The 27,373-nt window shown below is 45.6% G+C and overlaps 1 protein-coding gene across 1 annotated transcript; it reads right to left on the bottom strand.

The window, feature by feature from the left end:
- Nucleotides 1-10,175: 10,175 nt before the first annotated feature.
- LOC124687122 (exocyst complex component SEC15A-like) lies at nt 10,176-13,439 on the bottom strand. The gene is made up of 2 exons (XM_047220958.1): nt 13,416-13,439; nt 10,176-12,575 (listed from the first exon to the last, which is right to left on the bottom strand). Exon 2 carries the CDS (start codon nt 12,566-12,568, stop codon nt 10,214-10,216), a length of 2,355 nt encoding a protein of 784 aa, XP_047076914.1. The 5' UTR covers nt 12,569-12,575; nt 13,416-13,439; the 3' UTR covers nt 10,176-10,213.
- Nucleotides 13,440-27,373: the final 13,934 nt, after the last annotated feature.

The following is a 27,373-nucleotide window of genomic DNA, read 5'->3' as shown; positions in this document are numbered from 1 at the left end:
AGTAGGAGCTGGACGACACCGAGAACTACCTCGGCTACCTCGCGGGGAAAACCAATGAGGAGGGCAAGGTGGACGAGCTCCCCCTCATGCCGGAAGGCGTGGATAGGAGGATGCGATGAGGCTGGCCATGAGGGCCTTGCAGGAGTTTGGCGCCTCGACCACAAGCGCTGACGCGCTATGATGCAGTGGTCATGGCGCTTGGCCTCTTAGATTAGGAGGCCATGGAGGCCTCGCGCGTCCGTCCCCACCATCATCGTGGGATCAATGGCCCGTGCAAGCCACTGCCAAAGATCCACTACCTGCAACGGCGTACCTGCTGGCTGCTGCCTTCCTGCACCCTACGAGAAGCAGCCACCAACGGTGCCGTCTCCTCCACCGCCGGTCCACCATCTGCCCGCGCTAGCACCCTGGCTGTTCGTAGACCTGACGCGGGACGGCAACGACGACCAATAGAATAATCCTGGGGCTCGGCCCGTTTTGTTTTTCAATATTTATTATTTATCTTTTTAAATCAGCGTAAATGTGTGTTTATGCGAATGAATATTTCAAAAAGAATGCGTAGGACGACTGGAGATGCTATTATTATTTTAATTTCTACGGGACAAAAAATAATAAAGAGAACAAACGCATACTGTCGACGCATTCTTTTTGCACACTTTGTCTTCGAAGAATCGGCCATGTTAGACGTTCACGACGACTCGAGCGTGAACCTCGTCACGAATGGACAATCCCTAGTCCACGCCATCCCCGCTCCTGCCCTACCCCTAGCGCGTTTCTGTCTCTCTACGTACGTGGTACCTACTACTCCGTCAGAAATAGACAGCTGAAGGGCCCTTTATTTTGACTTCCTGACCTGCGTTCATCGACCCAAACGATCATATTTCCGAAGCGTTCTTATCCTGTAGAAGGAAAACATGTGTCCAAAGACCACATGCTCAACGCCCAACGATATAAAATTGAAAGGTATATTCCTGGTACAGGATCAAGTTATCAGCAAAATATAATGCCAAAATCAGGGAGTAGCCTAAGCTGTCAGACCTCGTGTTTTCTGGAGAAAACGGGCGCGTCTCCGGCGCCGATTGCCGGCGCGTCGAGATCAGATCTCTTTCCGCAATGTACGGAATGTACGACTCGGGCAGACTCACGCTTCCAACTTGCCACCGCGGGCGCCGCTGCGCACATGTCACAGCTGAGTTGCCTGCATCTCGATTTCTCGGTGCTCGGTGGCTCTCCTCGGGTCGTTGTCGGTGAGACGGCGTGGTTTCGCCCGTACTGCCCGTCGTGGTCGACAGCCCGCGCGGCCATTATCAGCTCCCCATTTTCATTCCCGTTTCTGCGTCCAAGTTAAGCTGTCCATTCGGCTACGCATAATAGTGTCAGCGACCTGCCTACTACTACTACTGCTGATCAAGAGCTGGGCGGGAACGAGGGAGATTCAACGTCTTCGTCGCCAAGGAGCAAGGCCCGGCCCAGGAGAGAAAGGAAGGGCCCAGCTCGCTACACCGGTGCGGACTGGACCACCTGAGGCCGGCCCTTTAACTGCATCTATATAAGCTCGTCAGGAACTGTGCTTAGGCAGGTTGTAAGTTAATTGATGAACACGGCAGTGCCGTGGAGACTCGCTCGGGGGTGGTTGGGAGGTTAATGGAGCGAATTCCCTAATCTGTGTGTGTGTTGCGTTGCTTGACGAGATCCGACCTAGGGGCACCTCACAAGTGGTATCAGAGACACTCGATCCCCAATTCTGGAGATTCCCACCCACCGCCACGCTACTCGCTTCGTCGCGCGCCGCCGATCTGAAGCAATGGACTCCCTCTCCCCGGAATCCAAGGCCTTATACGAGCTCATCAAGGTGGATATGGCGGAGGATGCGGAGCAGCGCTTCGCCCACTACAAGAAGGAGATCCTGGGGAATTTCCAGCCCTTCGTCCTCGACACGCAGAAGCATCTCAAGGGCGTCGATCAAGGTCTGGCAACCCTCTCCTCCGATTTGGAGGGCGTCAAGGCCCAGATCGGGCAGGAGCTCGATGTCGTCCGTGGTTCCCTCAGCCACGAGATTGGGCAACTCACGGCGCTGGTTGCGGGCTTGCATCGGCCCGTCCAGGCAGCGCCGGCGGGAGATCCGTCGACTTCACACATCAAGGAGTCGGAGGGAAGCCCCGCGGGCCCGGATGGCCGCCGTTGGACACACACAGGCCGGGGGACGGCGTGTGACTCTCACATGCCTCTCCTCCGGGAGGAGGTATGAATCTCGCCCTTAGCCATCAAAATTTCGACAACCAGCATCCTGCGAGAACATACCATGGCGCTAATTCCTTTCATGGTCCCCGCGTTGATTTGCCGCAATTTGATGGTTCCAACCCCAAATTGTGGCAACGCCGCTGCGAGGATTATTTCCAGCCACTGGAACACGCCATCACAAGCAAGTGGATTTCGACAGCGTCGGACCGGCTCGTAGGTGCGGCAGCGACATGGCTGGAATCCTTCCTGCACCAACACCACCAACCGTCTTGGTCTGACCTCGTTGCATCAGTGATGACACGTTTCTGCAGAAATCAACATCCGGTGCTGGTCAGGCGATTGATCCACATCTCTCAGACATCTTCAGTCGAGGACTACGTCACTCGTTTTGCTGAATTGATGGACCAGATCACAGCGTATGAGGTAAATCCTGATCAGGTACATTACACCACCAAATTCATTGATGGCCTGCAACCTGGAGTTCGCATTCTGGTGGCAATACAACAACCTCGAGACTTGGACACTGCTTATTCCTTGGCCTTGTTATATGAGGAGCTGGGCGAGGACTGTGGTCCTGTTACTGCCGAGCCGTCCAGACTGCCCCCAGTCAAGAGGTCTTACCAGCCGTCAGCCCTTGCAAACCCCATTCCTCTTCCACAACCACCTGCCAGATGGGTTTCTCCGAGAGTTGAGGAGAAACGTCAAGCAGAGTCACAGAGAACAACAGCAGAAGAAAAGTGGCAGAGTCTTCGGGCATACAGGAGAGCTAAGAACTTGTGCTTTACCTGTGGTGACAAGTATCATCGTGAGCACAAGTGCAAAAATACTGTACCCTTGCATATTGTCCAGGAGATGGTCGAGTATATGCAACCTTTTGAGTCTGACGAAACTGAAGAAGAGGACCAAGGGGAGCAGCCGGTGCAACAACGCGACCCACACTTGATGTTGCTGTCAGCTGCTGCTTTGAATACAACAATTTCAGTTCCAAAAACCATGTTGCTGAAAGTACAAATTCAAAACATTGATATGCTGTTCTTGGTAGATTCTGGGAGCTCTTCGTGTTTCATCGACAGTCACAAAGCGCAGCTGCTCAAAGGAGGAGCGCCATTACCTGATAATGTCAATGTCAAGGTAGCTGGTGGTGCCATCTTATCCTGTGCTGAATATTTTCCTCAGTTATCTTGGTCAGTCGAGGGAACAGAATTCTGTGATGATTTCAAGGTGCTGAAATTGGGCAGTTAGGATGGCATTATTGGTTTGGACTGGTTGGGAAAATATAGCCCTATGATCACACACTGGGACCAAGGCTGGATTGCAGTGCCTAAGGATGGACAGTTAGTGGTGTTACAGGGAGAAGGGTCACAGTTTTGTATCAATGCATTGGAAGGGTTGAATCTGGTGAGTGATGCCGAAACACCAGTACCTATTCCTATTCCCCAGCCAGTGCAAGCTATCTTGGATACTTTTTCTTCTGTTTTTGCTTCTCCTACTGGATTACCACCAAGGCGCCAGTATGACCACCACATACCTCTAATACCTGGTGCCCGCCCTGTATCCATGAGGCCTTATCGGGTAGTGCCAGAGCTAAAGACAGAAATAGAAAAGCAAGTCCAAGAATTGCTGGACCAGGGTGTCATTCAGCTGAGCAACAGTCCATTTGGTTCTCCAGTACTCCTAGTCAAAAAAGGGGACAAAACCTGGCGCTTAGTCGTCGATTACAGGCACTTGAATGCTCTTACAGTAAAAGGCAAATATCCCCTTCCCATCATCGATGAACTGCTTAATGAGTTGGCCGGTTGCAAATGGTTTTCCAAGCTTGATTTAAAGGCAGGGTATCACCAGATACGTCTGGCCCCCGGCGAGGAAGCAAAGACAGCATTTCAAACTCATAATGGCCACTATGAATTCAGGGTGATGGCATTTGGACTGACAGGAGCCCCGGCTACATTTCAACAGGCCATGAACGCCACCTTGGCCCCGGTTTTGCGCAAGTTTGCCTTGGTTTTCTTCGACGATATCTTAATCTACAGCCAAACGTATGACGATCATCTACAACACTTGGCAACTGTTTTGGGGATTCTGCAAAAGGATCAGTGGCAAGTCAAACTGTCCAAATGTGCTTTTGCCCAGGAGAAAATTAATTATCTTGGCCATGTGATCTCAGCTGCAGGTGTTGCGACTGATGCCACCAAAATTCAGTCAGTTGAGAACTGGCCAACACCAACGAATCTGAAAGAGTTAAGAGGATTTCTCGGGCTCACTGGCTACTACAGGAAGTTCATCAGGCATTATGCCATTATTAGCCAACCATTGACTGCCCTGCTTAAGAAAGGAGTGTTGTTTGTTTGGACAGATGACTCTGACACAGCCTTCCAAACCCTGAAGCAGGCTTTGACAACAGCTCCAGTGCTAGCTCTTCCTCGATTTGATGAACAGTTTGTGATAGACACTGATGCGTGTGATGTTGGTATTGGAGCAGTTTTATCGCAGTGTGGACATCCCTTAGCATATGTCAGCCGTGCATTGGGTCCCAAGAATAGAGGCCTGTCAGTTTATGAAAAGGAATATTTAGCTATCCTACTAGCAGTGCAACAGTGGCGTTCCTATTTGCAAATTGGAGAATTCATAATTCGAACTGATCACAAAAGCCTTGTTCATCTAACTGACCAGAGGTTGCATACAGAGTGGCAGCAGAAGACATTAACCAAGTTGATGGGGCTGCAATACAAGGTGATGTACAAAAAAGGAATTCACAATGGGGCGGCTGACGCACTATCAAGGAAGCCCACGAGCAGCTCTCCATTGATGTCTGTAACAACGGTTCAGCCTGTGGGTGGCTCGAGTCTGTGCGTGCCAGCTATGAGGATGATGCGGTTGCACAACATCTCCTGCAGAAGTTGGCAGTGGAACCAGCAACAGAGGGTGACTATAAGTTGGACCATGGCATTTTGCGTTATCAAGGGCGTATTTGGGTAGGCCAGGATGAACAGCTACAACAGCGTATCATCTCAGCATTCCATGATAGTCCTCAGGGAGGCCACTCAGGATTTCCTGTAACTTATCGCAGATTAACTTCCTTGTTCAAATGGCCATCTATGAAGAGTATGACGAGAGAGTATGTGCGCACCTGCCACATCTGTCAACAGGCTAAACCCGAGAGAATCCATCCACCAGGACTGCTACAGCCGCTTCCGATTCCGTCTGCACCGTGGGAAACAGCGACCATGGATTTCATTGATGGATTGCCTTCATCGAAAGGGCACAATTGCATCCTCGTCGTGGTTGACAAGCTTACCAAGTATGCACACTTTGTGCCATTGAAGCATCCTTACACAGCAAGCAAAGTCGCTGATCTGTTCGTGGACAACATTTACAGGTTGCACGGTATGCCACTGAACCTAGTTTCCGACCGTGATCCTGTTTTCACTTCACTCTTTTGGCAATCAGTCTTTAAAGCCACGGGTACCAACCTGAAAATGAGCACAGCGAACCACCCACAGACGGATGGACAAACAGAGAGAGTGAATCAATCAGTGGAATGTTATATGCGTTGTTTCATCAGTGCACATCCTCAACACTGGGCTAAGTGGATCGCTCTCTGTGAATTCTGGTATAACACTAACTGGCATGCGTCATTGGGAAAAACTCCTTTTGAGCTTCTTTATGGCCGACAGCCTCGCTATTTTGGTATTTCTGCCTCAGACAATATCGCATCAGCAGATACTCAGGCTTGGCTGGATGAGCGTGCTCTGGTCCTGGCCTCAGTTCGTCAGCACTTGCTGCGTATGCAGCAGCGCATGAAGCACCAGGCGGATAAGAACAGGACAGAGCGGCGGTTTGCAATTGGTGACGAAGTGTTTCTCCGCTTACAACCCTATATTCAGTCATCTGTTGCCCGGCGTGTCAGCCAGAAGTTGGCGTTCAAATTCTTTGGTCCATTCAGGGTTATAGCGAGAATTGGGCAGGTCGCGTACAAGCTGGCACTGCCTGAATCCAGCAGAGTGCACCCAGTCTTCCATGTTTCTCAACTGAAGCCATGTGTGGGTAAGCCTCGCCCAGTCTTGCAACAATTACCGTCACCACTTGATTTCTTTCAGATTCCCGTCAAGATTCTCCAGCAGCGGGTGCGCCAAGTCGGCCATCGTGCAGTTCCTCAAGTGCTGGTCCAGTGGAGTGGCTCATCGCCGGCGCAAGCTACATGGGAAGATCAGGACTCGTTGCGCCAGCAATTCCCTCAGGCTCCTGCTTGGGGGCAAGCAGGTCCTCAACGGCGGGGGAGTGTCAGCGACCTGCCTACTACTACTACTGCTGATCAAGAGCTGGGCGGGAACGAGGGAGATTCAACGTCTTCGTCGCCAAGGAGCAAGGCCCGGCCCAGGAGAGAAAGGAAGGGCCCAGCTCGCTACACCGGTGCGGACTGGACCACCTGAGGCCGGCCCTTTAACTGCATCTATATAAGCTCGTCAGGAACTGTGCTTAGGCAGGTTGTAAGTTAATTGATGAACACGGCAGTGCCGTGGAGACTCGCTCGGGGGTGGTTGGGAGGTTAATGGAGCGAATTCCCTAATCTGTGTGTGTGTTGCGTTGCTTGACGAGATCCGATCTAGGGGCACCTCACAAATAAGCTGGCTATATTTTCCACAAATTGCATGTAAACACATGGACATTCGCAAGTTGCAAAACAGACGGCATACCATATAGGACCGAGAGCGTGTTCCTGTGGCTGAACTCAATTAAGTCCATGTGATTAGGACCATATATATCTGATATCTGAGAATAAACACAAGCAATCAACATACCGTATGTGGTTTACTACAATGCCATACTTATGTGGTTTACAATGCCAAAAGAAAGAGTACGAAGCAAACGTTACGGTAGCGATGAATGCTAGGTTTACTGACAATGTTGCAAATGACTTATGCTGTTATGCATCACTGGTCAATACCCCAGCAGACCCACTTTCACTGGCAGCAGCTTCATACTTCTGGGCAACTTTCCAGCATATGGATAATCACTTTGAACAGAAACCGACTCAATTTCACTCAGAGAAATAGGTTTCAAAAGGCATAAATGGCTTGGTTAGTGTGATTTGCCTCTGATATTAATGTTTATTTATCTGTGACTTTCGTCATACCAGTTGCACTACCCTCTTATACTAAAAATGCACTTCAGTCCTACCTGTAAAGCGTAAAGAGTCTTCATGATGCAGCACTTGTCAGCCTTCACAATATGCAGATATCTTATAGAGGGTGCAAAATGTGTTCAAAAAAAAATAGGGTGCAAAATAGTACATTCCTGTCAAAGGAGAACAACTAACAACATCCAGTAGCATTTTATTTAGTCTTTAAAAACAGGATATCCTTGTATGGAGTGGTGCCACTGCCAACACCTAAAATGTGGTGTCTACTTGATCTGATTTGGTATAAAATCAATTCCATAATGTTAGAAATAGGCAGACTAAAATGTGTCCTCAAGAGACCTTTCAGGTAATATGCCTCCCTTTTTCTAGAAGATCCAACAAAGTGATAACGGCATCTGCATCCAGCAAAGATAAGTTCTGTATCCGTAGATGGATTACAGGGAACATAATCCCGCAATAAGTCATGAGGTGCTACAATTGCAAAGAATAGCTTGCTTATAACATGCAAGGCAGTGTCACGGAGTGATTCTGTTGCTATTAAGCGCTTGTCAGGGAAACCTTTATAAAGTCTTCTAGATCATGAGCTCCCAATGGGTTAACTGAGAAGCACATATGAAATAAATATATGAGGCTCGATGGACAAAGTTACTGCTTTCTGAATAAAAAAACTAAGTCATGGATCTTTTTGGACTAATTTCAAAATACGTTACAGATGAATGGGCTGAACGTGGAAGAGTGACAAACAAGCAATCTACCCGTCTAAATCCGTAATACAAACTATTGGAGTCAATATTATGTTGAAGTAATGATGTGCACCCACTCATTTTGCTCCTAAATAAACTACATAATGTGATGAGAAAAAACATGGAGAAAACCTTCACAATGAGGTAGCTCTGACAGCCAATACTCTTTGATTGAGGCAACCAAAAGCAAACATAACCCATTGACAACTGTCTTGGAACTGAATCGTGGCTCGAACCATCAGTATAAATATGGCTGGATGCTTTGGCATTAAAGAATTTTGCATTGCAATTCCGTCTCCTCTCTAATGATAAACTATTAAACTGGACTATAAGTTTACCCTTATACTGGAATGTCAATCCATCACGCTTTCAGTACAGTGTAAATCCAACACCGCAACGTCCAGTAATACACGGCCCTCTCTTCTCCAGGAAGACATCAATAATCTAACGTAACAGGAAAAATTGATGATTTTCCAACATATTTTCTTAGCAATAACTCCAGCCACAAGACAAACATCGAACCGAGAGAAAAACGCCAGTAAGAACACAGTGGCACATTATCTTAGTGGTAGGCTCTTCCTAATCTTCAGTACATGTTAGACGTGCTAATTAGATAAATGTAATTAGATAACTTGCTTATGAAAGAAGGAACTAGGTAACTTCATTTGAAATCTCCCTGGTAGAGATTTGGTGGTCAACCTGGTCTACCTGCCCTAGCTTAAGCCTCATTATATCATTTCCAAAATCTCTGTATTCTGTATTGAACCCTCAAACTATGCTGACCCAGGCGAACCTATTTTATTTTGACCTGAAAAAGAAATCAACATGAAATGTCACTTTTCCACGATCAACTAGCAAAACAACTAACCCATATACCAAATTTGGGGAAACAAGTTCAAGATTCGAGTGGGCAGTTCAAAAATAAGAATTCAGCAGCGGAAACCATGCATTGAAACAACTGGCTAGCAATACAACATTCAACAAGTTTAATCACTGAAGTGCCTTCTTAAAAGAGAAACCCAAAAAAAGCTGATTCTTACCTTTTTTCATCTTGCTTCTCTGCTTGAAAGTGACCAAAGTGATAACTGACAGCCCCGGAGCAGACACCTAGTTATAGCTTACAAAATAAGAAAACAACAAAACGGTTCATATACTTTCCACAACCAGAACTAGAAGACAATAGCTATTGGAATGCGAGTATGAATCTGAAGTTCAGGACAGATCTCTTAGTAAAGTCCAATGATGAACAAATAATTTATGACATTTGGCATGAAAGATCAAAATGGAGGAAACAAAATGAACCATAGCCAGGGAGAGATGATTGATTTTTTTTCGATATGGGAAGAGATAATTGATAACCTGAAGATGGAGAAATCAAAAGAGGAGGTCACACCTAGAAATGTAATCCTATTATCTCTTGCCTAGAATTCAATTTGAAGGCCAGGTAAATCGACTTACAGTTCCAGAGTAAGCAACAAATAAATCCAGCACATAGAAACAACACCGTAGGAGAATCACTTGAGCAAAGCAAACAGGATGGGTACTGTCATATAAACATCATGGAAAACAAGAGTGCAGTTCCTTCTAGACTTAATGCATAGGACAAATTATATTTTGTCAGATTTGATTCTCATAATGATATTAGCCGATTCAAAAATGTAACCCTATAATCTCTTACCTAAAAAACAATTTGAAGGCCAGGGAAATCGACTTACGGTTCTAGAGTAAAGAACAAGAAACCAGCACATAGAAACAGCACTGCAAGAGAAGCACCTGGAGTAAAGCATACAGGATGGGTACTGTCATAAAAACATCACACAAAACAAGAGTATATTTCGTCAGAATTGATTCTTATATTGATCTTAGCACAAGCAGTTACGCATTCTGGTCTTAATAGATGTTTATCCCCTTAATGATATTGGCATTATCGGAGGTCATAAAACTACATTAGCTCCACTTCCAAGAGCAGAACAAACGTTCTAAGAACAAGAAGAAAACAGAAGATGGAAGTGAAGGAAAACAGCTACCAACACTTATGATTGTTCTACTCAAGCGGTGCCAGCTTATTTTAGATTCAACATAGCTAGTCTCAGCTAAAATCTTTCAACCTTCTCTTTAAGACATCCAATGATTTCTTTCGAGCATTCTGCACCATGTTTCTACTTGAAAGGCTCCCAAACAAACTGTCTGGAGTATCCCTGAACTTGTCACAGATGATGGTTACCTTCTTGTGATCCAAGGAATCATAATTCTTCTCCCTGATTACAGCATTCATGAAGCTCTCAGGTTTGTTGCTGAGCAAAAGATTGGTCAGCTGCCTAATTTCGACTAGGCAATCTTTGAAACTTGTTTCATTTCTAAGATCCGACAACCCGGTGCTGCGAAATCTGTCTTCTGCAAACTCCTCTAACAATCTCAGATCAATGTCAATACCTGCAACAGCATTGACACTGAACCTTTTCACCCTGTCACTAAGAAGAACTGTTACTATAGAGTCTGAGATGTGGCTGAGTGCACCAGAAACAACCTTGAAGAGGGCCTCCCTCGGAAGAACTGGTTGTGCAGTCGATACTACCATGTCAAGGTAGATGAGGACTTCATTCATGTAGTCATTTGCATGTTCTGGAGTTTCCTCTGCTGTCCAATTGATGCTAGTCAACAGCAACATAAATTCATCGATCTTGGAATTGGTCGAGGTTATTAATGCATTGAACGCTGCATTTTGGGAGGCTTTAAGCACAGCTCTAGCAGTCAAACCAGAATGAGGCTTCTCAAGAAGCCTTTTAGGAAGACCACAAAGCTGGGCAGCATGCCAGAGGAATGTATCACATGACTGCTCAAGAATAGCAATATTTCCTGCAATCTGTACCAGCTGCGCAGTCTCCAAACTACCGCTATGTATCAATTTCAGGAGACAATCATTAAGTACCTCAATTAAAAGCTTGTCTAGGTATCTTTTGACAACATCATAGGAGTTCACCATTGCACCATATGACAAATAGCTTACCAAATCCTCAATAAAAGAACGCACAATACGGCAAGAACCTGGAACTGAAGAGGAAAATGACGCAACGTATGGCAAAACTGGAACTACATGAATGGGTTCAAGTTGTAATGTTGCGACATTCGTGTTGTACTCATGTTCCTTCTCTATAACCATCCTTTCATACGATTCCTTCGCAAATACACCTTGTATCTGCTTCCGACAATCAGAAACAAGCAGCTCATGATATTTGTCCCTGTTTTTTTCAAGAACTTCAAGCAAAGATGTGGCTTGATATCCATACTTCTTCATGGTTGCGCCCAGAAGAGAGACGTAATCTTTTACAAGGAGGTGGTGGTTAGCAGCATCCATGCGAGTGAACTGTTCCTCTAAAATAGATGTGACCTTAGAAATAGATGCTTCCCACATTGTCTCAACCTGGCTCTCAGATAGAAGTCCCTCTGCAGTTCGAAGAACACGGTCTTCAACAATAAAAAATCCAGCTACTTGAGCAAGGAAGTGCTGGTGGGACTCGAGGAAAGGTTGTGCTGTAGAAATTTGCATGTCCAAGTTAAGCTGCATGAGCCTGTTACTGCAGTAATATTCTCGAAACTTCTCCGCAAGGCCGAGGCAGGTGTGAATGTTGTATGCTCGATATACTGGTGTAAGATCAAACTCTAGTGTTGATTCTTCATCTATGTACTCCACATCCAACGCATAAGCATGCTCATCAAACCCGACACGGCTACATTCTTCTGCTTCCCTCTGCCGGGCACGCATTCCCTCATCTTTTTGACGATCCAAAGTGGCTTGGCGTATCGAGGCTTGTCCAATCACCATGGCAAACTTTCTGATGTACACGAGCCACTCATTAAACTCAGCAGAAAATTTCTTCTCGATATACAGCTTCATCATCGGTACTTTTTTCTCAATAACCTTTTTAAGAAGCTTCAGAGGAATATTTTGCAGGTAGTCCTTCTCAATCAGCTCCAAAGTCTTCAACGCAGTGTGAAACTTGCCTTCAGCAATGTTCATGTTGCACACCTGACAGAGGCTAGTGACCTGCAGGCAGATCTTCAGTGTTGCCAGCGCTTCCCCAAGGTTCTTATTCGCGGCATAAGACTCCAGAAGCTCATCGAGCTTCAGCAGCAGGGCACTAGCAACCTCCTGCAAGCGGAGATTCTCACCCGACAGCACACCCTTGAGCTCATCAGCATCAACCAACACCCCACGCAGCTCATCGACGGCGAGGATGAATTCCTCATAGTGAAGCCTGCAAAGCTCCTCGATCTCAACCTCCTTGCTCTTCGCGATACCCCTGAGGTTGTGGAAGAGAGCGTCAGGCTTCCCGGACTCGAAAGCATGCCGCACGATGGGGCCCAAATCCTGGTTGCTCGAGACGAAGCCAGCGAGGGCAGCACCGATTCCGCCATCGCCGTTCTTCTTGGTTTGCGCAGGCATGGTTTAACTGCAAGACAAAATGGAAAGCAATCATTTAGCACAGACTCGTGAGAAGATTTAGACACTACAAAAATGGAACAACGAGGAAGTAGAGAAAACCACTAAACTCTTATAGAATGCAAAAATTCCAAAGGATTCCTTTTCTTTTCTGAAAATAACGGCTATTTGTATGAGTTCAGGCAGACACCAAAAGACATGGCGGATGCAGCTGCACCTTGACCAACGGGGAGCGGGATCAGCTGCGGAAGATGTTGAAGAAGAGGAATCTGGTCGGGTTTCACGGCAAAGTGAAGGCCAGAGCAAAAAGGCAAAGCAAGCTAGGGCTTCCTTACCCAAGGAAAAGGAAGCGCGTCCGGATGTCGGTCCAGCTGAAGGGGAGGAGGACGCCTGAGGTCTGCCGGACGGTTCGAGGTAGCTGGCGCGCTCCGGTGGGAGGAGTAATGGAGGCGGCTTGGGGTTTAGGACGGAGGAAACAATGGGGAAAGTTCAACAATGGGACAGTGGAAGACAGCTACGAATCCTGACAAGAAGGTGACAAGCTGCTTCATTTTGTATCGTCAATTAAAGTTTGGTTGCTTCTGAACTGCTTAAATGTGGTTCTTGATATCAAGGACCAAAACAAACAAATTCCGCGGCAGCATATGAGAAACAGCAAAGACACGGCGAAGCACGCCGGGGGGCGGTCGGCGAGCAGCTCCAGGAGAGTGAGACGTTGGGATGGGGAAGCGGGGAGGGATAGATGGGATGGGGCGAACGGGTGACGAGGCGCCGCGGAGATGGATCAGGGAGATGCGTGCGCCGCGCCGGAGATTGAGAAGAGACGGGGGAGGACGGGATCACGGGGTACCTGCGCCGCCGCCGTCGAGCGGAGCTTCGGCGCCTCGCGTCTCCTGTGCGCAGCGTCAGGCAAAGAGAACGAACGGACAGCCGAGGTGAATTGGACGGGGAGCTCTCCTATTCTCCGCCTTCAGCGAAAATTAGCGAGCAGACGTGTAGTGGGCCTGGCCCATTTAGGGTCGCAACTCAGGTTGCTATTGGAACTTCTACGCGCTGTCCGTTTGGGAAGCATTTATTTTTCAGGCGTTTCCTCTTTTGTATTCTTAATTTCTTTTTTCCCCTGTGAACTACTTTTGGTTTCGTTTTTATATTTTTCCCATTTTTTATATTTTTAAAAAGCAAAAATTGTTGGATTTTTCATAAGTATTATTTATTCTTATTTTACTTTTATGTTTTTCTTTTGTGTTTTGTTTTCACTTAATTTTCTTTCACTCTCTTGTTTGACTTTATTTACAGGAAATACATTAATAAAAACAATTCATTACAAAAATATTCATTTATGTCAAATATAAAAAATTCATAAAACATAGTTGAATAAAAATTTCTTTTGGTATATAAAAAGAATAAACTATGCAAAACCTTTCTTTCAAAAACATGAGCTTTTTAAAAACTGTGAACATTTTTCCAAAAACCGTGAAGATTTCTTTCAGAAATTGAATGTTTTAATATAAAGCACATGAATGAAAGAGAAATGAAAGAAAACATAAAGGGGAAGATTAATGGAAAAAACTTGCATTGGAAAATTAAAATATTTACTTGTGTCATATATAAAAATATTTATGTGTCTAAAATAATGTTCACCTGCATAAAACAACATGGACATTTTTTTGGAATTGCATCAACATTATTTCGATAGATGAACAAATTTAGAAATCATGAACATTTCGTCCAAAGCATGAATATTTTTAACATGAAAAATAAAGAGAAAGACAAAGGAAAGGAAACATAAAGGAAAAGATAAAAAAATCAAAATGAAATAAAAAATAAGGAATGAGAAATAAGAAATAAGAAATATATAAAAAGGGGAAAAGGGAAAGGAAATAGAAAGGAAAAAACAATAGAAAATTTGAAACCATAATAGAAAACCAAAGAAAATTCATGAAGAAATGAAAACCGCACAACAAACTCTAGTCACTAACGGCAAAATGATTTTTGAATTGGCTGATTGGTCACGTGAGTATATATGAGGCATTTTCGATATTGAGCACACGTTCTGACGAGGGTGAACCTCTAGGGTTGTGCTGATCTTCACAGACTCGTGGGAGAACCAATGGGAAAGACGAATAATACGAGATACAGTATCGGCTTGGCTCGCATCGGGTCAGCAATTTTCGGTCCGTTTGGTTACCTGGCCTCGCCCGCGTTTTTGCAGGAACCGCTTCCCATAACACCCTAGGGTCAGGCCCTAGAGGAACGCCCGGTTCAGCCATTTCTAGCGAGCCACCCTCGTCTCCGCAAAAGTCGACAACGCCGCGTTCCCGCAGAGCCACAATGGGAGATGGCGCGATCTGGCGCGGTACGGCGAAATCTCGGCGGGATGAATTCGGTCACCGTGCTCCAAATTTCACCACCGTATATAGGGGCGGCTCTCTCACCGCTAAATCCAAATCCCCCATCTCCTCCCATTTCGAGCTCATCCACCCTTCCCGATCTAGCGACATGGCCGACTCTTCCTCACCCGCACGGTCGGCGAGGCTTGTGGCGGCAACGGTGGCTGTGGCGGCGGCTAATGGCCGCGAATGGTCGTCTTCTTCCTCTGCGTCGATGACTTTGGTTGTGGTAAACTTCTGCAAACCCTAGCCTTAGATCTAGATCTTTTGGATACACCGGGGGTTTGAACGAATCCATTGTAGGCTATTCCTTCACCGCCGATCGAGGTTGTCGAGGTTGTCCAGGTTGCATCTGAATCTACCACGGGGATGGTTGTCGCCATTGCATGTCACTCTTCCACGAGGACAGTTGTGTTGCATGCATCTTCGCCAGGGTCCCCTGCTTCCCCGACCTCGGTGCTGCCTCTGACTGTAAGACCGCTCTTTCTTTTCTCATTGTTCATTGATGTGGTAGTGCTTAAGGATGTGGATGTGGTAGTGGTACTTCATTGATGTGCTAGTGCTTAAGGATGTTGATGTGGTAGTGGTAGTTCATTGATGTGCTAGTGCTTAAGGATGTGGTAGAGGTAGTTCATTGATGTGCTACTATTTGTCATGTAGGCGATCATACCATTGGACTCCCCTGATCTTTCTGCTCCTACTGTCAATGGTCATCGTTGTCTGTTTTCAGATAAACCTGCCATGGTTTGGAAACATGAGCTTTCAGAGTTTGTGCTGAACCGGTTGGTTCAGCTCGTCCATAGCGGCATCTGTTTTAACTTGGGATTCAAAGAGGAGCAGATGAAGAAGGTAGCTACTAATGTTCTTGCATTCGCTGGCATACATGTGACCACTCTTCAGATCTGCAACCACACCAGAAACTGGAGGACCAAGTGGAGCATCATACTCAAAATGAAATCCGGTCGCACTCTGGACTGGAACGAGATGGTTGCCGCTTCTATGCTGCTGATGAAGAGTTGGCGCATGAGTACATTCAGGTAGTAAGACTCATGAGTTCCTTCATAGATCTAAAAGTATGTCAATGTCATCCGCACTAACACTTGTTCCTTGTGGATTCCAACGCTACCTGAGGCATCGTCAGTACGTCGGGACCCCGATCACAAATTATGCTCAGATGAAGACGATCTCACGCCCCGATTTGTCTGCAGGGTGCAGCTGTTCCAACCTAACTTGCTGGTCAGGGCAATCGACTTCATTGTAGACGACGAAGAAGAGTATGCCGAGTATCGTAAGCTGCAGCCATCGGAGAGGAGAATCTATCTTAGGACCTAGCTACGCAAGCAGTTTCGTGCTTAGTGCTTCTGCTTCCTTCGTCATGATCTGCTGATTTTGGGAGGTGCTCTTGTATCCCTCCATTAGCTAGGACTTGCTTGAACCTGATCCCTGGTCTGTAATGATGAATTTGTTCGAGGTGGTATATACTAACCCCTCGTGGGATGAACCTGTGATGCATCACGAAATATAGTTGCTTCGCTCGTGATGCATCGCCTAGTAGGGTAAGTACTTGTTGTGTATTACCAGCAACTTTTGATAGCTGAATGTGTTGTTATTCAGTTAGCAGTACTGTGTAACCTCACCACTCTAAGGGAAGGAGTTACCACAGCACGCTCATATCTGCAACCAAACAGGGTGTGGGTTGCACAAGCAGGGCAAAAAGTCGTCCGTGCAGGCACCCAAACAATGGGGGCCGACTTCCCTCTCCGGTGCAGAAAAGGCCTCCCAGGCTACCAAATGACACGCGTTTTATGGTGGCCCATTCGCGGCGACTCCCTTCTCACTGCGCGCCAGTGGTGCGCTAATTAGACCCAGGCTACCAAATGCGTCCATGGTGAATCCAATGCGATGGAACATTATGCACAGAACACGATATAAGGTTGGTTGCTCTTGTCAGTGGCCACTGATCCAGTAGAATCCTTAGCAAAGGTGATATTGGGTAAGAGGTTATCTTGGATCCTGGCCTAGAGCTTTCTTCTCCACATCCAAGCTCCTCTCTTGTTGGACTTGAGTCTTCTCCCATCATGGACTTCCTCCCTTGCTTTCATACTCGTGGACACGAACTTAGCATTTTCACAAGACATTGCACCATGGATAATATGAGAGGTGGGGAGCGGAGAGAGAGTGAGGAAGGAGTTATGGCCAAGGACGCCGCACCACATGTGGTTCTTCCCATGAGCAACAAGATGGGGCCTTACTCGTTGAAAATGGCCGAATATCTTTCACGGCAGGCTACTTGGTCGGAGCTTTAAGTTTTCCTGTGTTGGATAACGCATGTGGCGAGTCGAATTGATTTGTGTGGAACAATGGAAGCGAAGCTGTAACATCCCGAATTTTAAAGCAAAGAGAAAATGAATTTCCTTTTTCCAAAAATGAGAACCAACAAAAACTTTTCTTACATAGAGTACTATGTCTAGTGCTCATACATAATAATTGTGTTTTGTCATGATGGGTGTTATTTTGCTATGTGATAAACCCTAAAACCCTAAAGTGATCAAGTGAAGATCACCAACCAAATAAAATAAAAGAGAAAGAAATCAAATAAGAAAACCCTAAACCCTAACCTTCTCAAAAATCATTTGGATCTATTTTGAGAAACCAAGATAAAAGAAAAAGACATATGTGGGCCTATAGCTCTAATATATAAATTTTGAACTCTACCATTCTTTCTTCTCTAAATAGTGATGAACCATGGTAAACCCCACTAAGACCTAAACCTCATCTTCATTATCACCATCTATTTAAAACAAAATAAAAAGAAATGATATTAAATAATAAAGGCATATGCAAGCCCATGGCTATTTTGTGTAAAAACTAAAACTTTGTTTTCTTACCTGGTGTAGATGATTGGAAATACCTCAACACACTCAACAAAGCACTTACCAACCAATTCAAGTAAGAAACAAAATAAAATCCAACATATGCATAGAGGCATATGTGGCACTTAGCCAAATTATCAAATCTTGACCTAGCCACCCCCATTGCCTCAAAATGGTTTGAACCCTTTACCCAACTTATTCTAACACCAAATAAACCTCACTCTTGTCAAAGTGAAGCAAAGAAAAATAAAAGAATAAAAGTTAGAAAATCAAAAAACCCTTACATATGGTTTATGCCATTTTTCTAAATCTTTGACCTAGATTATTTTGGTCTTCACCATTAGTTGTATTATGTTACTAAACACTTATTACAACCTTTGGAATCAAAGAAACACAAATCAAATCAAATTTAAACTCAATTTGTGAACACATAAAATAATGGTCAAAACTGTCTTTTATAATCTGGTCACTACTTTGAGCCTTTGTATCTCAAGATTTTTAAACTAAACTTTCTCAATTCCTTGCATGTCATCCAAGAGGACATCAAGATGAACAACTTTTGTAAAGACAACCATGCAAAATTCACTTTGGATAAAAAACTATGCTCATGCAAAGTTGAGACTTTTTATTATGTGCAACAATCTCACTTTGTCAAATCTTGCAATTCTTTGATTTTTTAAATTCCACCACCACACATAATTGTCTCTGGTCATTTACCACTTAACCAAACTCACCACTTTCAAATTGTGTAACCATATGAGCTCAACCAAAATTTGCAAGAAATGGATTTGGGCAAATATGGAATAATTGCAAACTCTACTTAAATTGATGTTTTGGCCAAACCAACCGACCCAAGCTACTCTACCCTGTCCCCTGGTTCTCTCTCTAACCCATGCATGTATAAGAACTCAAGGAGAAACCCTAAGGAGGCAAGGACATGGCCATGCCGGCCATGTCACCACCATGTCGCGCCACCCTCTCTTCCCCTTCATCTCCAACCCTGGCCCCGGTGTCCAGTACCTCCACCTCACCTCCCTGGTCACGCCTAGCATCTCCATTGCCACGGACAACGCCGACAGTCGCCGGAAATCGCGCGCCCAGAATCGCCCAGGATGCCGATGACGTCGCGCCAATACACGCCGCGGACGTCACTGGCCACGCGTCGCTCGCCGTACTCCGTCGTACCCCGACCGCCTCCGCTCGCCATGGTACTCGCCACGCCACGTGGAGCGCGCCGGACACGCTCGCGTGACCTGCTCGTACTCGCCGTCGCCGGAGAGGACGATTCCACCCGCCGCGGCCGCGCCGTACACGCGTTCGCCCGACCACCGTACGCCAAGACTTGCCGCGCCGTTGACGCTCACCGAACCGTCTTGACGTCGCCTACCTAGCGCCCACCTCGCCTACCCCTATCCCTCGCCGGAATCGCCGCGTCACTGTCACCCTTGCCGCGCCCCTCACGGCACCTCGCGTCCTATAAAAGGAGCCGTCCCCGCGCCTTCACCTCCACAGCAAACTCACTCCCCTCTCTCTTCTCAAGCTCCTCCGCTTCTCTCCACTGCACATCGCCGCCGCTAGCCATCCAATTTATCGCCGGAGCCCGCGGAGGTGCCGAGATCGCCGCCATCGATTTCGGCCACCATCGGAGACGCCGCCGGTACCAGCTGCTTCCTCTTCCTCGACAACATCGTCGCCGCACGTCGCTGACCCTCGCCGGAGTCCAGGAGCACCGCCGACCCCCTACCTCTGCCGCTCCAGCACGCTCCTCCCTCCGACGAAGACGACGCCGCTGCACCGTCGGATCCGCATCTAATCGCACGGCCACCATCAAACGGTACCGCTTCGGGTGTTATGACTCGCTGACTGGTGGATCCCAGCGACGGACAGCCCACGCGTGCGTGGACGCGTGGTGGGCTGGACGTGGGCCGTTTTAATTCAATTCGGCCCAACTCTGTTTCCCGCCCCCGTTTAAATTCAAATTTCGTTTATTTCTTTTTAGATAATTTGTTATCAGATGCTTTGCTATAAATTGAATAACTCCAAATCTACGTGGCCAAATTTTACAAACTTTATATTTTTGGAAAGCTTAGAGTTTTCTCTACACAATGCCACTGAAATCAAACCAATATCTGTTGTAGAATTAAAGTAGCAAAATAAACAAGACATGGACTTTTCTGCCTTAGAATAATTATTAAAAATCAACTGTAAATGATTTTAAGTTAATTCCAACTCCTATAAGTCACATTACACTTGTACTAATTGTTTATGCAAAAATATACCATGCTTACTTTGCATGATCATGCCATAGTTTAAATAAAGGACTATATGGCTATTTCTAGTCAAAGATATGGTCCAAAACTATTAATAAATCATGGGAGTTTTTCTCTCACTTAAATCTTGTCTTGAACAATTTAAAATGAGGTAGAAACTCTGGTCATTTAGGTCTCATATGACTTGCTTAATGATATTAAATCTTTACCATATTAGGATTAAATTGTATGAGGTGCTTCACCTCATTTAAATCATTTTCTTAAATGATGAGTATGAAGAGGTTGACTTAGTCAACCTAGGTCATATATTATTCATAAGAGAAATTAAATCTTGATCAGATACTGAGAGGAATTTCTTTCTCTAAGTAATTAAAAGTAACACCTTAATTAATATGAGAGGAAATTATTTTTTTCTCAAATAAGAAAACAACACATCTACCTACTTAATAGTAATGTGTGATGCTAGTTTAATTTGTGTAAATTATATGAAGTGTTTCACTTCATTTAAATCTTGTCCCAAGTACTTTCCTATGAAGTTTGGACCCTTGGTCAAATGCTCTCATATGAAATATTTGGAGATTTTAAATCATTTGTAGAAGTGTTAAATAGTATGAGGTATCTCTGCCTCATTTAAATCATTTTCTCAAATAATGATGATGAATGGTTGACTTAGGACAACCTGAATTCATGAGTGATTGTTTGAGAAATTAAATCTTAAAGAAGATTCAATGAGAGGAAATTACTCCTCAAGAACTATATGGAAACTAACATTTACATATGAAATGAGAGGAAATTATTTGTCCTCAAGCAACACAACCAATGCACCCTAATTATATTAATTGTGTGCTTAGAGTAGCTTGTGTGAATATGTGTGATAGCCATTGAATTAGCTTGGTGATTGTATCCTCGTATTCGTATTTTAGACGCTAGTACCAGAGACTATCAGGAGGAGGAGGTCTTCTACGAAGAGGAAGGAGAAGAAGATCACTTTGACCACCTCAACAACCAAGGCAAGCTATACTCTTGCAAGCTAACACCATTGCAAGTTATATTGTTGCAAGATAATACTCTTGCAAAGTGCAAAGCTCACCATGAGCAAGGCATTACCCATTTACCTTATGTTCATGATCCTACTTCCCAGTTTTACTTTTCAAGATTATTTATTTTTGTTTTATCAAAGTACTTTTTAATTCATGATTCACTTGGTTAGTGTTAGCCTAGAAGCAAAGCAAATTACTTAGCACCCTTCATACTTAGATGCTAGTGCTAAACCCTAAAAGCGACCACTCTAGTTGGGAACGTGTGAATTGAAATGACTTTGAAAACCTTGGAATGATGAGTCATTCTATTGAAAGATTTTGAAGGTGAACATGACTGGTGAATGACTTGGTGAACTTTACAAAAGCGATGGTTGGGTTCGGATGCGATACCATTCCAATTTTACAAGTACCCCCACAATACCTGATATGGGTAGGGCTTAACTAGAAGTTTATATATCTTAGTATGGGTTCCCTCTAAACGAGCGTCATCGGGGTTATGCCAAGGGCTGCCTCCAAAGAGATATGAAATGATGTGATATGACGTGAATATGAGGTGAATGTCCGGCCCAAGCCCCGTGCGGTTCCCGAGTCGACGGTTTGTCTTCACTCTGGGAGGCCAAGCTCATGGGGAGAGGTGCCTATACTAGGGTATGTAGGTGAAAGGTTATGGTTGGTAGTCCGCACACGGAGTGTGATAAATCAGGGCCGCTTAACCCCGACGGATTATTGCAAATGTTGTGGCACAAGTGTACGACCTCCGCAGAGTGTAGAACTATTCGAATAGCCGCGTCCACGGTTATGGACGGTTGGAAAGGCCATACTTGTTCCGTCATCGAACTTTTCAAAAATGTGACATGTGAAGGGTGACTTGTGATTTGAACTTGAAATGGTGACTTTGACTTGAAAACACAACTGAGTTGTGGGGATGACACTAATGTCCCTACTTGAGTTAGTTAGCACTTGAAGAGTTTTTATTTCAATTACTTGTGAACTAAAACTGGCTTTATGCAAAAGAAACTAGAGCTTAGCACCCCCCCTTTACTCCAATTGTTAGTACTTACATTAGTATTAGTTTGCGAGTACTTTAAAGTACTCATGGCTTTGTCCCTGGCTATTCAAATGGCCAGACTATGAAGAGGAACAGCAGTATGAAGAGGATGGACAGCAGGACGTCTACGACAACTAGGACTACTCCCGACGTCAAGCGTTGGCCCGTGGACTATAGAGTCCCCTTCTATCTACGCTTCCGCTATGTATTTGTGATGTGTGTTGAAACAATAGTTCAACTATTATTGTAATATTGGATCATGTGATCTATTTGTAAGACGACTATGATATGTAGTGAATGATGACTTATGATATTCAACTCGTTATGTCTCGCAACAACAATATTCATGGGATTGCGATGTATGGCATAACGAGCACCTGGACTTAAAAATCCGGGTGTTGACAAGTTGGTATCAGAGCCATTGTTTGACCTTAGGAGACCCTAGTTAGAATGGACGTCCGAAAAACTTAGTTTCAAAAACCAATGAAGTGAATATTTGTGCAAACTTGTTCTTACTCTTATCCTTGAGATCTTTTTCAAAAAAGAGAAATCTATACTCTACTTTCTTGGCAAGCCTACATAAAATTTTGCACACTTGACTACTTCTTTAACTTACTTATCCTAATTGCTCACAGATGGAGTACCAATGGGAGATCTATCAGCTTGGTCCCGGAGGCGACCTAAAGTTCGAAAAGGATTTGAAGCAACTAGTGGAATATCTAGGACACCCGTATCCCGAGTTCTTCGGAATACCCCTCAACAACCACTCCGGAGAACCACCTCGGTGGGAAGTTTCTACTTGATCTACGAAGAAATCTTGGAGCCCCGGTATGGGAAACCATCTGGTTTTCTGTAACGGGAAGCACCTGGAAGGAAGGACTAGTCAGTGCTATGCAAGAAGCCATTGCCCGTCTGTGCGGACAAAATGAGAACAAGATCCGGAACACTCGCTTCATCTACTACCCAAGACATGACTCCATGGGACGATCGATGACCATGCCCCCACCCACGGAGATGAACCCCTATGTAGCACACCAGGACTTCAGGCTGTACAAAACCCGCAGGGATTTGGACAACGCCCTTGCCTCTCGCCAAGCACATCACCCGTGAAGACGAAGAATCCACCCGGAAGAGTAGTATCACCCCAGCACTTAAGTAGGTGTGAGTTGTATCAGGATCCCCTTGTATCGTAGCGCGAATGAATGGTTCTTCAAACCAATGGTGTGTTAGATTTGTAATGTGTGATGTTTGGTATGAATGGAAAAAGTGTTGTTGGTTTTTACCCCCTCAACACTACTCAATTTTCAAGTTTTGAACTTGTGAACTTAAATTCAAACAAACCGTAGAAATTTCCCTCTTATCTTATCATCTACTCCGATACTCAGATGGCCCCACCAACCCGCAGCGCCACCCAAGACGCCATGCTGCAGATGCTAGAGATGATGATGGCCGACCGAGAAGCCGAGAGAGCTGAGCGCCAAGCCAACATTGCTGCACTGCAGCTGATTGCTCAGAACAACAACATCCATGGAAACCACGACCACCCTGGGTCAAAACTGAAGAACTTTCAGAACACCAACCCACCTATTTTTAGCAAGACCGAAGAGCCCCTCGATGCAGATGACTGGCTCCAGACAATGGAGAACAACCTCGAGGTTGCGCAAGTTGAAGCCACCGAGAAAGTACTGTTCGCCACCCACTACCTGTCAGGACTCGCACGAGCCCGGTGGACCGGCGCCCGCGCAATGAATGCTGGACGAGATGATGACCTGGGAAGACTTCAAGCTGAAGTTTAGCAAGTATCATGTGCCCCAAGGACTGATCAAGATGATGAGAGACGAGTTCCGCGAACTCAAGCAAGGCAGAATGTCTGTGGTAGAATACCGCGACAGATTCCTTACTCTGTCAAGGTACGCCCCGGACGAAACCGACACCAATGAGAAGAGGAAGGAAAGATTTCCGAACGGACTCCACGACGAGATGCGGACCGTACTGGTCAACATTCCCTTTGCTGACTTAGAATCCCTGGTGGACTCCGCCATCCAGATGGAAGGGAAGCTTCACCAAGCCAACGAGAACCGCAAACGCCGGATGATGAACCAGCATGGGTCCAGCAATACCCAGAAGTACCGCAACAACTCATCTGGAGGATATACTCCAAAGTACAACAAGCCCCCTGCACAGAACTACCGCCCAAAATACACCAACAACCACGGAGGACCCCCGAAGCCCGGAGGCAACAACAACCACAATCGCACCAACAACAACAACAACAACAACAACAACAACAACAACAACAACAACAACAACAACAACAACAACAACAACAACAACAACAACAACAACACCGCCCCAAAGACTGGAAGTAATGCCATCCCCATCAACCCCAAGGACAAGTCAACCATAACTTGTTATGAATGTGGAATTGTGGGACACTACTCCAACGAGTGCCCCAAGAGACTTGCCAAGATTGCCGGCAACCCCGCTGCACCTGCTCAGAACCAACGCCGCTTTGCCGCAAGAAGGAACCGAATAACAACAACGGCCGCCTCTACAACATGACCGCCGCATGAAGACCAAGAAGCACCTCAAGCCATGCCAAGTATGTTCCCTGCTAAAATCATATCGCCCAATCTCTCTTAGGAACCTAACTTTTCTTAAAATCTCGGGACGAGATTTGTTTAAGGGGGAAGGGTTTGTAACATCCCGAATTTTAAAGCAAAGAGAAAATGAATTTCCTTTTTCCAAAAATGAGAACCAACAAAAACTTTTCTTACATAGAGTACTATGTCTAGTGCTCATACATAATAATTGTGTTTTGTCATGATGGGTGTTATTTTGCTATGTGATAAACCCTAAAACCCTAAAGTGATCAAGTGAAGATCACCAACCAAATAAAATAAAAGAGAAAGAAATCAAATAAGAAAAACCCTAAACCCTAACCTTCTCAAAAATCATTTGGATCTATTTTGAGAAACCAAGATAAAAGAAAAAGACATATGTGGGCCTATAGCTCTAATATATAAATTTTGAACTCTACCATTCTTTCTTCTCTAAATAGTGATGAACCATGGTAAACCCCACTAAGACCTAAACCTCATCTTCATTATCACCATCTATTTAAAACAAAATAAAAAGAAATGATATTAAATAATAAAGGCATATGCAAGCCCATGGCTATTTTGTGTAAAAACTAAAACTTTGTTTTCTTACCTGGTGTAGATGATTGGAAATACCTCAACACACTCAACAAAGCACTTACCAACCAATTCAAGTAAGAAACAAAATAAAATCCAACATATGCATAGAGGCATATGTGGCACTTAGCCAAATTATCAAATCTTGACCTAGCCACCCCCATTGCCTCAAAATGGTTTGAACCCTTTACCCAACTTATTCTAACACCAAATAAACCTCACTCTTGTCAAAGTGAAGCAAAGAAAAATAAAAGAATAAAAGTTAGAAAATCACAAAACCCTTACATATGGTTTATGCCATTTTTCTAAATCTTTGACCTAGATTATTTTGGTCTTCACCATTAGTTGTATTATGTTACTAAACACTTATTACAACCTTTGGAATCAAAGAAACACAAATCAAATCAAATTTAAACTCAATTTGTGAACACATAAAATAATGGTCAAAGCTGTCTTTTATAATCTGGTCACTACTTTGAGCCTTTGTATCTCAAGATTTTTAAACTAAACTTTCTCAATTCCTTGCATGTCATCCAAGAGGACATCAAGATGAACAACTTTTGTAAAGACAACCATGCAAAATTCACTTTGGATAAAAAACTATGCTCATGCAAAGTTGAGACTTTTTATTATGTGCAACAATCTCACTTTGTCAAATCTTGCAATTCTTTGATTTTTAAAATTCCACCACCACACATAATTGTCTCTGGTCATTTACCACTTAACCAAACTCACCACTTTCAAATTGTGTAACCATATGAGCTCAACCAAAATTTGCAAGAAATGGATTTGGGCAAATATGGAATAATTGCAAACTCTACTTAAATTGATGTTTTGGCCAAACCAACTGACCCAAGCTACTCTACCCTGTCCCCTGGTTCTCTCTCTAACCCATGCATGTATAAGAACTCAAGGAGAAACCCTAAGGAGGCAAGGACATGGCCATGCCGGCCATGTCACCACCATGCCGCACCACCTCTCTTCCCCTTCATCTCCAACCCTGGCCCTGGTGTCCAGTACCTCCACCTCACCTCCCTGGTCACGCCTAGCATCTCCATTGCCACGGACAACGCCGACAGTCGCCGGAAATCGCGCGCCCAGAATCGCCCAGGATGCCGATGACGTCGCGCCAGTACACGCCGCGGACGTCACTGGCCACGCGTCGCTCGCCGTACTCCGTCGTACCCCGACCGCCTCCGCTCGCCATGGTACTCGCCACGCCACGTGGAGCGCGCCGGACACGCTCGCGTCACCTGCCTGTACCTGCCGTCGCCGGAGAGGACGATTCCACCCGCCGCGGCCGCGCCGTACACGCGTTCGCCCGACCACCGTACGCCAAGACTTGCAGCGCCGTTGACGCTCACCGAACCGTCTTGACGTCGCCTACCTAGCGCCCACCTCGCCTACCCCTATCCCGCGCCGGAATCGCCGTGTCACGCTGTCACCCTCGCCCGCGCCCCTCACGGCACCTCGCGTCCTATAAAAGGAGCCGTCCCCGCGCCTTCACCTCCACAGCAAACTCACTCCCCTCTCTCTTCTCAAGCTCCTCCGCTTCTCTCCACTGCACATCGCAGCCGCTAGCCATCCAATTTATCGCCGGAGCCCGCGGAGGTACGCGAGATCGCTCGCCATCGATTTCGGCCACCATCGGAGACGCCGCCGGTACCAGCTGCTTCCTCTTCCTCGACAACATCGTCGCCGCACGTCGCTGACCCTCGCCGGAGTCCAGGAGCACCGCCAACCCCCTACCTCTGCCGCTCCAGCACGCTCCTCCCTCCGACGAAGACGACGCCTCTGCACCGTCGGATCCGCATCTAATCGCACGACCACCATCAAACGGTACCGCTTCGGGTGTTATGACTCGCTGACTGGTGGATCCCATCGACGGATAGCCCACGCGTGCGTGGACGCGTGAGTGGGCTGGACGTGGGCCGTTTTAATTCAATTCGGCCCAACTCGTTTCCCGCCCCGTTTAAATTCAAATTTCGTT

The sequence above is a fragment of the Lolium rigidum genome, chromosome 2 (assembly GCF_022539505.1).
Source record: "Lolium rigidum isolate FL_2022 chromosome 2, APGP_CSIRO_Lrig_0.1, whole genome shotgun sequence".
NCBI lineage: Eukaryota > Viridiplantae > Streptophyta > Magnoliopsida > Poales > Poaceae > Lolium > Lolium rigidum.
This window is presented reverse-complemented; position numbering and strand designations above follow the sequence as displayed.